This window comes from Phocoena phocoena, chromosome 21 (assembly GCF_963924675.1).
Source record: "Phocoena phocoena chromosome 21, mPhoPho1.1, whole genome shotgun sequence".
In the NCBI taxonomy this organism is placed as follows: domain Eukaryota; kingdom Metazoa; phylum Chordata; class Mammalia; order Artiodactyla; family Phocoenidae; genus Phocoena; species Phocoena phocoena.
In genome coordinates, this window is record NC_089239.1 from 20,894,529 (window position 1) to 20,907,987 (window position 13,459).

A 13,459-nucleotide genomic window follows, 5' to 3' on the forward strand; every position below is an offset into this window, starting at 1 on the left:
ATGTCCAAAAGGCTCCGCTTCCAGTTAGAGCAAGAAATCCCAGAAGATGCCCACTATGAGATACATCTGGAGCCACCACAGCGTTTCTACCATGATGACCAAATCACGCTTTGTGACAAGTACTTCACGTCCCAGGAGCACAAGAATCACGTGGTATATGGAGTACAAGAGGCTGCTGAGAATTATAGGGTAAGCTTCATGCAGATCCCAGACCACTGTCATTCTGGCTGCCTCCTCTTATTTATTACCTTATTTATTTGGGGGACAGATATTCTGATCCTCCAAGACCATTCCCTTAGTTGATGTTTATCAAAGAATACTAGATAAGTACCATATTTGGACCTTCAACTTCAAGGCTAGGAAAACATTGTAGTCAGGGCTATTGGCCTTTCAGTTGTCTAAGGTTAGGAATCTATCTGTTGTAAAGCAATTACTTTACCTGGAATTCTGTGATATATTTCTCTGCAGAAGTTATTCCAGGAGATATTGAACACATTGAAGGAGAAACTTGAAGTAGCTAAAAGCATATTGGCTGATGAGCAAGAAAGAATGGTGATGATGCAGGTCAGTGCTTATCTTGATCCTTAGGGGGAAATTACCCATAATGTTGGATAGCAAATAATATAAACACAATCAAAAGACAAATGACAAACCAGGAAAAACTACTTGAAATCCATAGGTAGGAAAAGTGTTAATCTCTTCATGTGTAAAAAGCTCTTAAAAGTCAATAAGCAGGGGACTTCCCTGGTGGTCCAGTGGTTAACACTCCAGGCTCCCACTGTAGGGAGCATGGGTTCTATCCCTGATTGGGGAACTAAGATCCCACATGCCGCACAGCCAAAAAAAAAGTCAATGAGCATAAGACTAGAAACTCCACAGAAAAATGATCAAAGACATGAGAGTTCAGAGAAAAGAAAATGCAGATATCTTTTGAACATACTGAATTGGTCCATAAGCTCATGGTAAGAGAAATACAAATTAACTATATTAAATTTGTTAGTGAGATGGCATTTGCATGCCTTATTGGCAAAGACTGATAGCACAGTTTATAGCAATGCCATAGGAGAATGAGCATCTTATGTACTTTTTTTGGTGGCCATGTAAATCCTGAAGCCATTTAAAGGGCAATTTAAGAATTACTATTCCGGGGGGGGGGGGGTATAAATTAGGAGTTTGGGATTAACATACACAGTACTATATATAATATATATATATATTTAGATCTATAAAATATATATTTTATATATAGGGAAAAGAATCTGAGAAATATATGTGTAACTGAGTCACTTTGCTGTACACCTGAAACTAACACAACATTGTGTCAACTATACTTAAATAAAAAAAAAAATAAAGAATTATTATTCAAATTGAGGAATCACCATCCATTATGCATATTTCACTTCTAATTTCAGACCCTCCCTTCATATGTAACTGTTCTGCTAGTTATACTAGATTCTCATCCAGTTGAGGATGGTAGGCATTTTTTTCAGCTCCAAGCACCATATATTAACAAATATTGGGGTCCCACTGTTTGCCAGGAGCTATGCTAGGTGCTGGGGATTCAGTAGTGAAAAGAAAAATAAAACAAACAATCCTGGCCTTGTGCAATTGACATTCTAGTGGAGGTAAACAAGTAAAATGTGTAGTATGTTACATTGTAAGTGCTGTACATTTTCTTAAAAAAAAAAAAACAGGAAAGAGTGATGGGATGTACTTTTAAACAAAGTGATCAGGACCTTGTCATTCCAAAATTGGTTTTGAGAAGACTCGAGGAGGTGAGGAAGTGAGCTGTGCAGTCGTGGGAAGAATATTCTAGGCAGAGGGAAGGGCAAGTACAAAGATCTCAAGACTGGTGTGTCCTTGGTTGGGGTTATGAAGGAAGTGGAGGCTAATAGGTGATGAGATCAGAAGGCCACATCTTATAAGGAAGTTGATTTTCTTTTCTTTTTTCTCTCTTTTTAAATATTTATTATTTTTTAATGAAAAAAGGAAGCCAGGGCTTCCCTGGTGGCGCAGTGGTTGAGAGTCCGCCTGCCGATGCAGGGGACACGGGTTCGTGCCCCGGTCCGGGAAGATCCCACATGCCGCGGAGCGGCTGGGCCCGTGAGCCATGGCCGCTGAGCCTGCGCGTCCGGAGCCTGTCCTCCGCAACGGGAGAGGCCACAACAGTGAGAGGCCCGCGTAACGCATAAAAAAAAAAAAAAAAAAAAAAAAAAGGAAGCCAGTGGAAACTTTTGAACAGAGCAGTAATGTGATCTAACTTCCATTTTCGTAGGAATAGTCTAGCTGCTGAATGAGAATAAGACTGTAGGAGGGTGAGAGCACAGGTGGGGGGACCTGAAGGGGACTCTTTGCAATAGTCAAGGACAGGTAATGGTGAACTGTGGGGGAGGGGTGGTAGACGTGGTGAGAATAGTCAGGTTCTTGATAAATCTTGACTCCACAGAGTCTCAGGAGGTTAAATATGGTCATTAAGCTGACTACTCCCAATGGATGTCTTTAGCTCAGACTTCCCGGTGGTGGGTTTTCATGTCCCACTTCCTGCCTAGCATCTCTCCTTGGATGGCTAACTGACTAATCAAAATTGACATATCCCACACTCAGCTGCTGATACCCTCCCCACTTCTGGAGTCTATCCCTTCCGTACTTTTCTATGTTTTGGCAACTGTATTCTTTGTCTAAAAACCTTAGAGTCACCTTTTGATTCCTCTTTTCTCACACCCCCTATCCAAAGCATCTCACACCTCCTATCCAAAGCAGCAAAAGCCATTGGTGCTGCCTTCCCGTTTTCCTGGTCTCCTTTTTGGTCACTGAGGTTGTATAGATTCCTCAGTTTTCTAAGTCAATTAACATTTTTTCATCTACATTTCATGTTCTAAGATTGTATTGATGTCTTGGCTGATGTAGACTCTGAAATTCTCTCTGTCCTTTGTATTATGTATCTGTTACTTCTTCCCCTGTACTTTTATATTTCCTTGTCTTTATATTAAAATTATAGATGGAAAGTAACCATAGGTATTTATCTGTGGTGTTTAACCTGAATTCTGTCATCTATGGTGAAGGAAGAAGAACAGAATTTGAAAGCGATGATTGAGTCTGAATATAGGATAAGGTTCTGGTTGATGACTGAAGAAAACAAAGTGAACTTCCAGAGTCCACAAGGGCGCGGATTCAATCTGAAATTGAGAGAAGCCAGTCAGAACCAACTGATGGAGTTTGCCACAAAGCTAAAGGAGAAGTTCCAGGAAATACTACAGGTGAGATGTGAAACATGGCATCCTAACAATATTTGGGAAATGAGAGAAAGAAGAGCTGAACAGTATGTCAATTCTAGAATAAGACATCTACTGACAACCATGGATCTATTAAAAGAAGGGATATAGTCATCTAGCAATTCTATTTCTGATAATTTATCTCGCAAATATACTTACATGCATATAAAAAGACACGTGGGTAAGGAAGTGCGGTAAAATTATTTCAGTATAGAGCCGTGGCTTTGAGGTAGTCTTTGAAGCCAGATTGATGAGATTCGTATCTGGGTTCTGCAATTTACTAGCCTCTAGGTGACCTTAGACATGTTGCTTAACCTCTGACTTGGTTTCCTTAGCTGTAAAATGAGGATAATAGCCCTTAGTTCATAACATTGTTGTGAGGCTTCAGTGTGATAATCTACATAAAGCTCTTTAAATAGTGTTTGTATGTGTGTACATTATTGTGTAATGTAAGTATTAGGTGTTACTATAATATTTGTTGATAGGAAGAGAGTAGATACAACCTGTATCCATCAATGTTGGACTCATGAACTACATTGTACAGGACATACAATGGAATGCTCTTCAGCATTTAGAAAAGATAACATGGCTCTATATGTATAGATAAGGAATGCTCTCCAAGAGCATATTATTTATTAAGAAAAAAAGCAAGCTGTCAGATCAGCAGTGGAGTATGATATCACTTGAGTTAAGAAAAAAATAACATGGAACATTCATGTATTTAACTAGGTGGAGCTTCTTTGCAAGGATAGAAAGGAAACTGGTATCCTTTCTGGTTTGATTATCTATTTTATTCTCATCAGTGAATTTAATTAAATTATAATAAGCCATAGTTTTAATTTAATGAAGGAAATAGGAAACTTCCTGAAAAAACTGCAGAGCAAAAAAAAGTGATCTGTTTTAGGTCCAGGTTGTGAACTGATTAAGTAGACTATGTGGATACTGTCCACATTAACATAAATATATTGTGTCAAAGAATTAAGTTTCTACTGAGGTGTCTTGCTTGACACAGAGGAATATCCTGGCCTTGTCTAATTATTTCTGTTTCTGGGGTGGCAGGCAGTAAAGCAGGTTTTTAAAGAGATGGTTGAATTAGCGAATAAGAGAAATTGTCAGCTGTTGAATAGTAATAAGGATGCTTCTGCAGAGACTGAACTGTTTGGGGAGAGAGAACATGAGTAAACTGAGGGAGAGTGAAGTCAGGCTCTCTGAACAGATCTGCGGCCTCCAGAAGATCACCACAGAGCTGGAGAAGAAGTGTGGGCAATCTGCTTCAGCGTTGCTCCAGGTAAGATTCTGGGAATAACCTTCACTACAGTATTTGAGAAATGAGAAGTGGACAGTACTTATTAGGGGCCAGTTCTAGAACACAGTACCCAGTGATCTTCAGTCATACATGAAGGCTACCAAAAGCATTATGACTCATTATAAAATCATAGTATGTACAGAGCTGCTTCACTGATCAGTAGTAAATATGAATTGAGATGTCCTTTAATAAGGTAAATAATTGGTTAGTCAAATTATGATGTATTCCTACAATAGAATATTCTGCAACCATAAAAAAACGAGTAAAGCAGTTCTAAATGCACTAAAAGATTATCTTCAGGATATCTCATTAAGTGAAAAAAACATGCAGAAAACTTTTTGTTATTTAGAGAATATGTATAAGCATATATGCTCATGAACATTCAGACAACATCTGGCAAAATAAACACAAACATTGTAATCAGCAGTAACCTTGGGAAACAAGGGTGAGACTTACTTGTATAGTATTGTTTGTTTTTTAAACTGTTTTGATTCTTTGTAGTTATTATTTTTTTATTTTTGGCCAGGCTGTGCAGCTTGTGGGATCTTAGTTCCCCAACCAGGGACTGAACCCGGGCCCTTGAAAGTGAAAGTGCAGAGTCCTAACCACTGGACCCCCAGGGAATTCCCAGTATTGTGTATTTTAAATTTTGTTCAGTAACATGCATTACTATTTTCAAAAAGTAAATTTTTATCTTTTGAAGACTTTATATCCTTCTGCCAAGCCCACATTTGCAATATGAGTACTCTGAGAAGCCCCTGCACATAAACCCTTAGGTTCTGTTCTAGAGCCATGTGTAGTTCCAGACAGTGCAGATAGGTGTGACCCAGTTATGTTCAGTTCCTGACCTGGTTCCAGCCACTATCCCCAGCTTAGCAGGCTCAATTCTTTTCTTTTTTGTTTGTTTGTTTGTTTTTTAATAACTAATGAGTTTATTATTGTTTTAAATGAATGACTAAAGAGCAATTTCTAAATCTTTCCAACTTTAAATTCCAAGAAGAAAAACAGCAAGACAGAGCCCCATTGCAGAAATGCCCCGGAGGCCTCAATCAATCACAAGGCCCTGGAGTCCGGGAACCTCTGTTTCAGGGGCTGAAGAACAGGGCAGCCGGCAACCCCAGGGTCTGGGTGCCCCACCATGCCCGTGGCTCCCACCCCTGCCACCTGCCAGGCCCCCCCAGCCCCTCCCCACAGGGGGCTTCCTTCTAGGCCCACTGGGCCCGCCACCCCCAGGTCCTGAACCCGCTGCCTCTCAGGAGTCTCCGAGGGCGCCCTGCCCCTCCACCGGCCACCCCTGGGTTCCCACCCGCCCAGGAACACCCACGCCCCAACACCCACAGGGGACAGAAGCACTTGCGGCCACACAAAGACCCATTCCCACACCCAGCGTGGGTCAGTGGCCCCGTCCCGTGCGCCCCCGGGCCCCCCCCTTCCTGCCTCTGCCCAAGGCCTGAGTGGGTCACCACAGGGCTGGCTGGGGCTCAGGGTGTCCCAGATGTACCCCCGCCCTGCCACCCAGGGCTCAGCAGGCCCCTCTTCGGGGGACAAAGTCCACCCTTCCCACAGGTGGACACTCCCGGGGCAGGGACCCCCAGAGCCCGCCCCCCCCACACCCCGACGAGGCTACGCCTGTCTCTGTGGCTGCAGGAAGCCTGGGTGGAGGACGCGGGGCAGCAGGCTCAATTCCTGCCAGCCCCAGGACAGAAAGCAAATAGACGAGCAGAATTTGAATGTGGAGCATTGTGAATTTGAGGTATAGAAGATTAAATCCCTTGGGAATATAACAGTGATTTCAAGCATTTTTCTGACTTTTCCTATTCAGTGTCGAACTTTGGTATCTGAGAATTAGCACCATGAGGCTGAAGAAATTACATGGAAATCGAGTTTCATTATTATAAGAGAAAATACTTTCATGAGCATAATTCACAAAAGGCTTGGCTTAAATACCCGCTAGTAATTTTGTCTCTTTTCACCCCATAGAATGCAAGATATTCTTTGGAAAGGTAAGTTATTCATTTTGGAAACACTTAGGTCAGATTCACAATCTGATTTGTGAGCACACAGGGGTTAGAGATGTTGGGGTGCGGATAGCAAGGCCACGTAATGAGATCCATCCTCTGGATGGAGGGGCCTGCGGTCTACACAGGTAACTGAGATTGTCCTTTCTTTAACAGGAGTGAGTCACTACTGCTTCAGTGTCTAGAGCCCGCCCGAATCACAGACCTGAGTTTATGCCAAATAACAGGAATGAGCAAAATGCTAGAAGTGCTGCAAAGTGAGTTGACACACATCCATGATCACAGGACACTTTACATTTGTATTTGAGGATAAAATGAACATCCTACCATAAGTGAAATTCCAGATAGCTTAAGGATTTAAAACGACTCTGTTTGCAAATATTTCTCTCCTGTGGTTTATATTTTCATTTGTCTAATAGTGTCTTTTGTAGAGCAGAAGTTTTAGATTTTGAAGTTACCTTTTTCTATTTTAAATGGTGTGTGCTTTTTGTGTCCTAAGAAATCTTTTTTTACCCCAACAAAGATTTCTTTCTAGAATTTTTACAGTTTTAGTTTTTGCATTCAGGTCTATTGTTCATTTAAAGTTGTGTGTGTTTGTTTTTTGGCTGCACTGTGTGGCATGCAGAATCTTAGTGCCCTGACCAGGGATCAAACCAGTGGAAGCACAGGGTCTTAACCACTGGACTGCCAGTGGGACCCCTAAAGTTATATTAGTGTATGATTCGAGATATGGTACAACTCCCCTCCTCTTTTAGCACATGTATGTATCCAGTTGTTCCAAAATCATTTGTTAAAAATCCGTGGGCACATACGAGCAGATCTATGTCAAGTCTAATATGTCCATTGATCATTGTATCTATCCTTTTGCTAATACCACGTTGGCTTGATTGATTACTCTACAAAAAGTCTTAAAATTGGGCACTGTGAGTTCTTCAGATTTGTTCCTTCAAAAATAATTTTGGCTACTCTAAATTCTTCACATAAATTTTAAAATGAGCTTGTTGGCATCTACAAAAAACCTGCTGGGGTTTTGATTGGTATTACACTGAATCTATAGAACAATTTAGGGATATGGTGGTATATCTCCATTTATTTAGGTCATCTTTGATTTCTCTCAACAGTGTTTTGTAGTTTTCAGCTAATATTGTACATATTTAATTAAATACCTAAGTATTTTTTAGTTCTCTTCGTGGAATTAAATATCAACTTCTAATTGAAATTTTATTTATTTCTAGTTTATCGATGGTATATAGAAATATTCATTTGTGTATATTGATTGACATTGTATCTTACAACTGTGCTAAACTGATTTATTAGATCTAGTGACTTTTATAGATTTTGAGGGGATTCTCTACAAAGATATTCAAGTAATCTATAAATATAGACAATTTTTTTCTTCCTTTCTGTAAGCCTTTTCTGTGTTCTTCTTACATTTTGCACTCACTAGCGCCTTCAATATGATGGTGAATAGGAGTGGTGAGAATCATCTACCTTCTTCCTGATCTTAGGAAGAAAGAAAGCATTGTTTTTCACCTTTAAGTTTTATGTTAGCTGTAGGTTTTTCATAGTTGCCTTTTGTCAAGTTGAGGAAGTTCCCTGGCTACTCCTGATTCACTAAAACTTTGTATCATGAACAGATGTTGAATTTATTAGATGCTTTTTTCTGTATCTACCAAAATATTTATTTTTTTCCTTTATATATTGATATGGTGAATTATATTTGCTTCATATGTTGAACCACCCTTGCATTCCCAAGATAAACTCTTGGTAATAATGTTTTAGCCATTTTACATATTGCCGGATTCAATGTAGTAATGGTTTTTAAAGAATTTTTGCATTTATGCTAATGAGACATATTTTTCTGTAGCTTTCTTGTAATCTATTGGCACTTTATTTAATACATTTTATTTCTATTTCTAGATAATGTATTTAGTTCTTTGTCAAATCCACTTAGTCTTGCTTTCTTTAGTTTCCTATATTCTGTAGATACTTTTAAGTTTTTCTTTTTTTTTTTAAGCATAGTAAGCAAAAATTATTGTAGAGTTTGTGCCTGGCAATTCCAGTATGTAAAATTCTTCAGATTTTTAAAAAATAAATTTATTCATTTATTATTTTTGGCTGCATTGGGTCTTTGTTGCTGCAAGCGGGGGCTACTCTTTGTTGTAGTGCACTGGCTTCTCATTGCAGTGGCTTCTTTTGTTGCAGAGCACAGGCTCTAGGCATGCAGGCTTCAGTAGTTGTGGCATGTGGGCTCAGTAGTTGTGGCTCATAGGCTCTAGAGCACAGGCTCAGTCGTTGTGGCACACGGGCTTAGTTGCTCCGTGGTGTGTAGGATCTTCCCAGACTAGGGATCAAACCCATGTCCCCTGCAATGGCAGGCGGATTCTTAACCACTGTGCCACCAGGGAAGTCCTTCAGATTTATTTCTGCTAGTCTCACTCAGTAGTACTTTTTTACTTTGAGTGTGTGGTTAATGATTTTTTTAATAGTAAGTTTTCCTTTTTTCCTTAAATATTATTTTTAGAAGTTCTTTGAGGACAGAAATGAAGGTGTACATACTTCTAGAGAAAATTTGCATTTATTTCTGCCAGTCTTCTGGAAATACTAGGAGCCTGGGACAAGTTGAAATTTAAAATTCAAGGCTTGTGGCTTTTAAGACCACTTTAATAATGATATGAATTAAGTGCAGAGATTTAAGTTCATTTGCCCATAAAACTTGCTGCTGGATTAGATGTTAAAGAAAGAAATCAAGGACTACTACAGATTTATGGCTTGACCGACTATAAAGCAATAAGTGTTCTACTGAAAAGTAGAAACTGGGAAGGGATAGGCTTGAAGTTCCATTTTGGATGGAGTATGTTTGAAATTTCTGCGTTTTGTTCAACTGGTATTTGTCAACTTTTTTATGGACTAAGTCATGAACATATAGAAGATATTTAAAACTGAGGCTATATAAAGGCACTTAGGGGAAAAGAGTACAAGTAGTGAAAAGTAAGACCCAGGACCAATCCCTGAGAAATCAGAATATTTAAAAGTTGAACAGAAAGAAATGAGAAGGAACAGTTAGCGATATGAAGGCACATACCACTTTCATTCACATATAAGAAATCACAGTGAGCGTTCTTGATCTCAGCTTGATTTTTCTGGAGGATTCTCACAGGATTTCTGGCCTCTGATATGTTCTCTTTTGATTTACTCAACATTAAGGGCCTGCTGGCAGCAGTTTCTAAGTATCTGTCACATCTTGGTGATATTTAAGATGAAGAAAGCAGTTCAGTCACAGGATAGAGCCATGAATTAACTGCTCTATTAGAAGACTTAATGTTTCTGGCTGTTCCAGGCTTGGAGAAGATCTTTAGGGACTAGAGTTGGGTCTCAGGTGATACTGGGCTCGGACTGAGTATCAGGTCATTTTTACAGCCCGGCAGAATTCCTTTCTGTTTTGAGAGGTATTTCTAAACCTCTCCGTAGTTCATTATTCATTGTTTTGTTCTTCTTCCTCAGATAGATTTCATTTTTATCTCCTTCCATTATCTTACTGACTTTGTTCCTCTGTGATGTCCATTTCTTTTTTTTTTCTTTTTTTCTTTTTTGGCACTGGAAGCACGGGAGTCATAACCACTAGGCCACCAGGAAATTCCCCCATTTCTTGAAACAGAGCTTAGGGGGTCCCTTTATCTGCTTACTTTTTTTTTTTTTTTTTTTGCGGTATGCGGGCCTCTCACTGTTGTGGCCTCTCCCGTTGCGGAGCACAAGCTCCGGACGCGCAGGCTCAGTGGCCATGGCTCATGGGCCCAGCCGCTCCGCGGCATGTGGGATCTTCCCGGACCGGGGCATGAACCCGTGTCCCCTGCATCGGCAGGCAGACTCTCAACCACTGCGCCACCAGGGAAGCCCGGGTCCCTTTATCTGTGCTCTCCTAGATTGCGTCTCCCATATCTGTGCCTGAGACCCATGCCCACTCATGAGGAAGCCCCTGCATGTTAGAAATCATCAGTCTCTGGCACTGACAAGCCCCTAGGTTAACTAAATTTCTTTCTCCCTGCAGGACCTATAACTTTGGACCCTAAGACAGCTCATCCCTGTCTGGTCTTATCTGAGGATCTGAGAAGTGTGAGACTCAGAAATGTGCAGCAGGATGTACGCAGTCACCCAGAGAGATTTGACTTCAGCGCCACTGTGTTGGGTGTGGAGAGCTTCACCTCAGGGCGGCACTACTGGGAGGTGGATGTGGAAAAGGCAACACAGTGGCAGCTGGGCGTACACGGAAGCTCTGCCAGCAGAAGTGCTTCCGGAGATAAGGTCTTATTCACAGGATCCATTATGGGAACTGATTATACTTTCTGGGCTTTTCCCCCTTTAAAAAGGGTTTCCTGGAGAGAGCAAATGCGCAGAGTTGGAGTTTTCCTGGACTATGAGTATGGCCAGATATCCTTCTATGATGTGACAAAGAGATCCCTCATCTATAATTTCTCTGATCTAGCCTTCCAAGGAGCTCTCAGGCCTGTATTTTCTCTTTGTATTTCAAATGGAGGCATGAATTCAGACTCTCTGAGCATCTGCCTCCCTCATGTTTCTTCTTGTAATGGTACTTTTAGCCCTCAATCTTCTTTGGTGTGAAATCTAAGACCACAAGAGGCCAGAATATTACAAGCCTGACTTTATATAAATTATTTTACAAAGTAATCCAATAAAAGATTTTTAGCACTTGAGTTGGAACCCAGGTTAACACCCCAGAGCCTTTGCATTCATGTGGCTTTCAACACCCATTTCGTGGAAGAGGTTACATTTAACCTGAATCATGGATGATAATAACTGAAGGGCTCCACGTTAATTAGAACAGCAAATGCCTATGCAGCATAAGATTGGGAAATTAGAGACGGAAATAGTCTGGGATCCTTAAGACTAGGTTAAGGACTCTAGAGATTTCTGAAAACAGAATTGGGTATAATCAAGACTTTAGATTTGAGGCTATCATCAGAGTGACATGTAGAATGGAGACATCCTATTCCTGACATTGTCAAGACTTCTAACATCACTCCAAATAGAGGACAAATTAAGTTCCCTGGATACCTTATCTCAGTGGGGAGGAGGTGTTGCAGAAAATGTATTTTAAAAATATTTCAAGTATCCAACTTCTCTCTTACAAGGAAAATTAGATTTCTTAAAAGAAGCCTGATAGTTCACTGCTTTGAAAAGCTATTACATTAAGTAATGTTGTAGTGGTGTCTTGTATTTGCTTTTAACTTTCTCTATTTGATAATCAACTGAAAATTTTTTGCTAGGGCCTTGTTCAGGGGTGGTCATACAATGCTGAAAAGACAACAAAAATATTTACTAGAGGGACTTTTAATGAAAGGTTTAACATAGTGTATCTCCCTTTATGTTTTTAACAACCTGTAAGTGTGTATTGATCTTTATTATTCAAATGTAGAAGCTGAGGCTCAGAGGTGATTTAATTTTCCTAAAGTCACATAGCTGTTAAGTATCTAGTAAGTGACAAGGGTAAAGAATTAAACCTGGATCATCATTTTAAAAGCAAGCTCTGTCTCAAATTTGAAAAAAATGTAAGCCTGGAAAAAGTCATTGCATATCTTCACATCAAATCACAAGACTTAAGGGGAAATTAGCCCTGATCTGAGAAGTGGGGTTTAGCTCAGGTGAGTGAGCTGGAAGTTAGATGATCATTTGAAACACTGAGATTTAGAACTTAGAGCAGTGGTTCTCAAACCCCTTCCCAATTTCCTGTGGGAAAGATGACGATTTACTTTATAGGGAAATGTGAGAATTTAATAATAATTGTATATATGAGTCTAAATCTTCACCTTCATCTTACCTCAAATTTCTCCTGCCTCCACAACTTGACTCTTAAGAACTATTTTCCCAAACTTAGAAACCAAGAGAGAATGCAGCATGTCCTACCAATGTCAGTCTGAGACATTGTCTAACCAACACAAAAAGATTATTTAAATTATTTAGGAAAATGCATCTGTGATTGACTTTGGTAGTTACCAGCTGATGAGAACCCAGACACTGAAGTTACATGTTAACTCGAAGAATTATCTGGTAGAAAAGAAATCCTTAAAGGTTTTGGTTTTACTACCATGTAGAGTATTAACCAGTTTTGGATCTACCCTAAGCAATTTTATTTAAACTGCTTCTCATTTCTCTTGCAACAAACTTTACTCTCTAACTGGTTCGCTAACTAATTACTGAGTTGAGCAAAATCTTTGACATATCACTGTCAATATTTGTATGAGGATCATGAATTTTAGCCTTTGAAAATAATACTTTAGCACAGCCTACTGACCCTCTGAATAAATGGATGCCTAGTGTATCCTTCCACCAGTCACAGAAGACTTTGCACATACACTTCCCTGACTTCAGTCACCACTCTCCCCTTTTTCGCTAATTCAGCTTCAGTGTTGCTCCTCAAAGCAGCCCTCCTTGACAGACTTAACAAGGGAGAATCCTGGGACATCACTGCACCAGTTACAGCTTCTTTTATGCAAAGCACATTTGCAATTTTATATTTATTTGGACGATTCTTTGATTGCCTTTCCCACTAGACTAAATTCCATGAGAGTAAGGACTGTGCTTGTTTCTGTTCATTGTTTTATCTTGTGTTAAACAGTCCTTAGCACATAAATTCTCAAATACATATTGAAAGTGAGGAAAAAGCAGTAAGTATTGTATATTATGGAGCTGGGTGGGTGATGGTTATTGGTTAAAGTCTTGGAAGGGAGGTGCACCCATGTCAAAATGAAAAGGTCAGTAAATAAATTCAGGTGAACTGGTGGTTTAGTTTGTTAGGGCAGCCATAACGAAGTACCACAAACTGGATGGCTTAAGCAACAGAAATG

The 13,459-nt window shown here is 39.9% G+C and overlaps 1 protein-coding gene across 1 annotated transcript in view; it reads left to right on the top strand.

Moving 5' to 3' along the window:
• The window catches only part of TRIML2 (tripartite motif family like 2), a 41,091-nt gene continuing 27,632 nt past the window's right edge, over nucleotides 1–13,459 (top strand). The window contains exons 1-7 of the mRNA XM_065899854.1: nucleotides 1–189; nucleotides 469–564; nucleotides 3,063–3,257; nucleotides 4,420–4,560; nucleotides 6,559–6,581; nucleotides 6,753–6,853; nucleotides 10,645–11,210. Coding sequence (XP_065755926.1) covers nucleotides 1–189; nucleotides 469–564; nucleotides 3,063–3,257; nucleotides 4,420–4,560; nucleotides 6,559–6,581; nucleotides 6,753–6,853; nucleotides 10,645–11,210 — 1,311 coding nt within the window. The remainder of the gene's footprint in view (nucleotides 190–468; nucleotides 565–3,062; nucleotides 3,258–4,419; nucleotides 4,561–6,558; nucleotides 6,582–6,752; nucleotides 6,854–10,644; nucleotides 11,211–13,459) is intronic.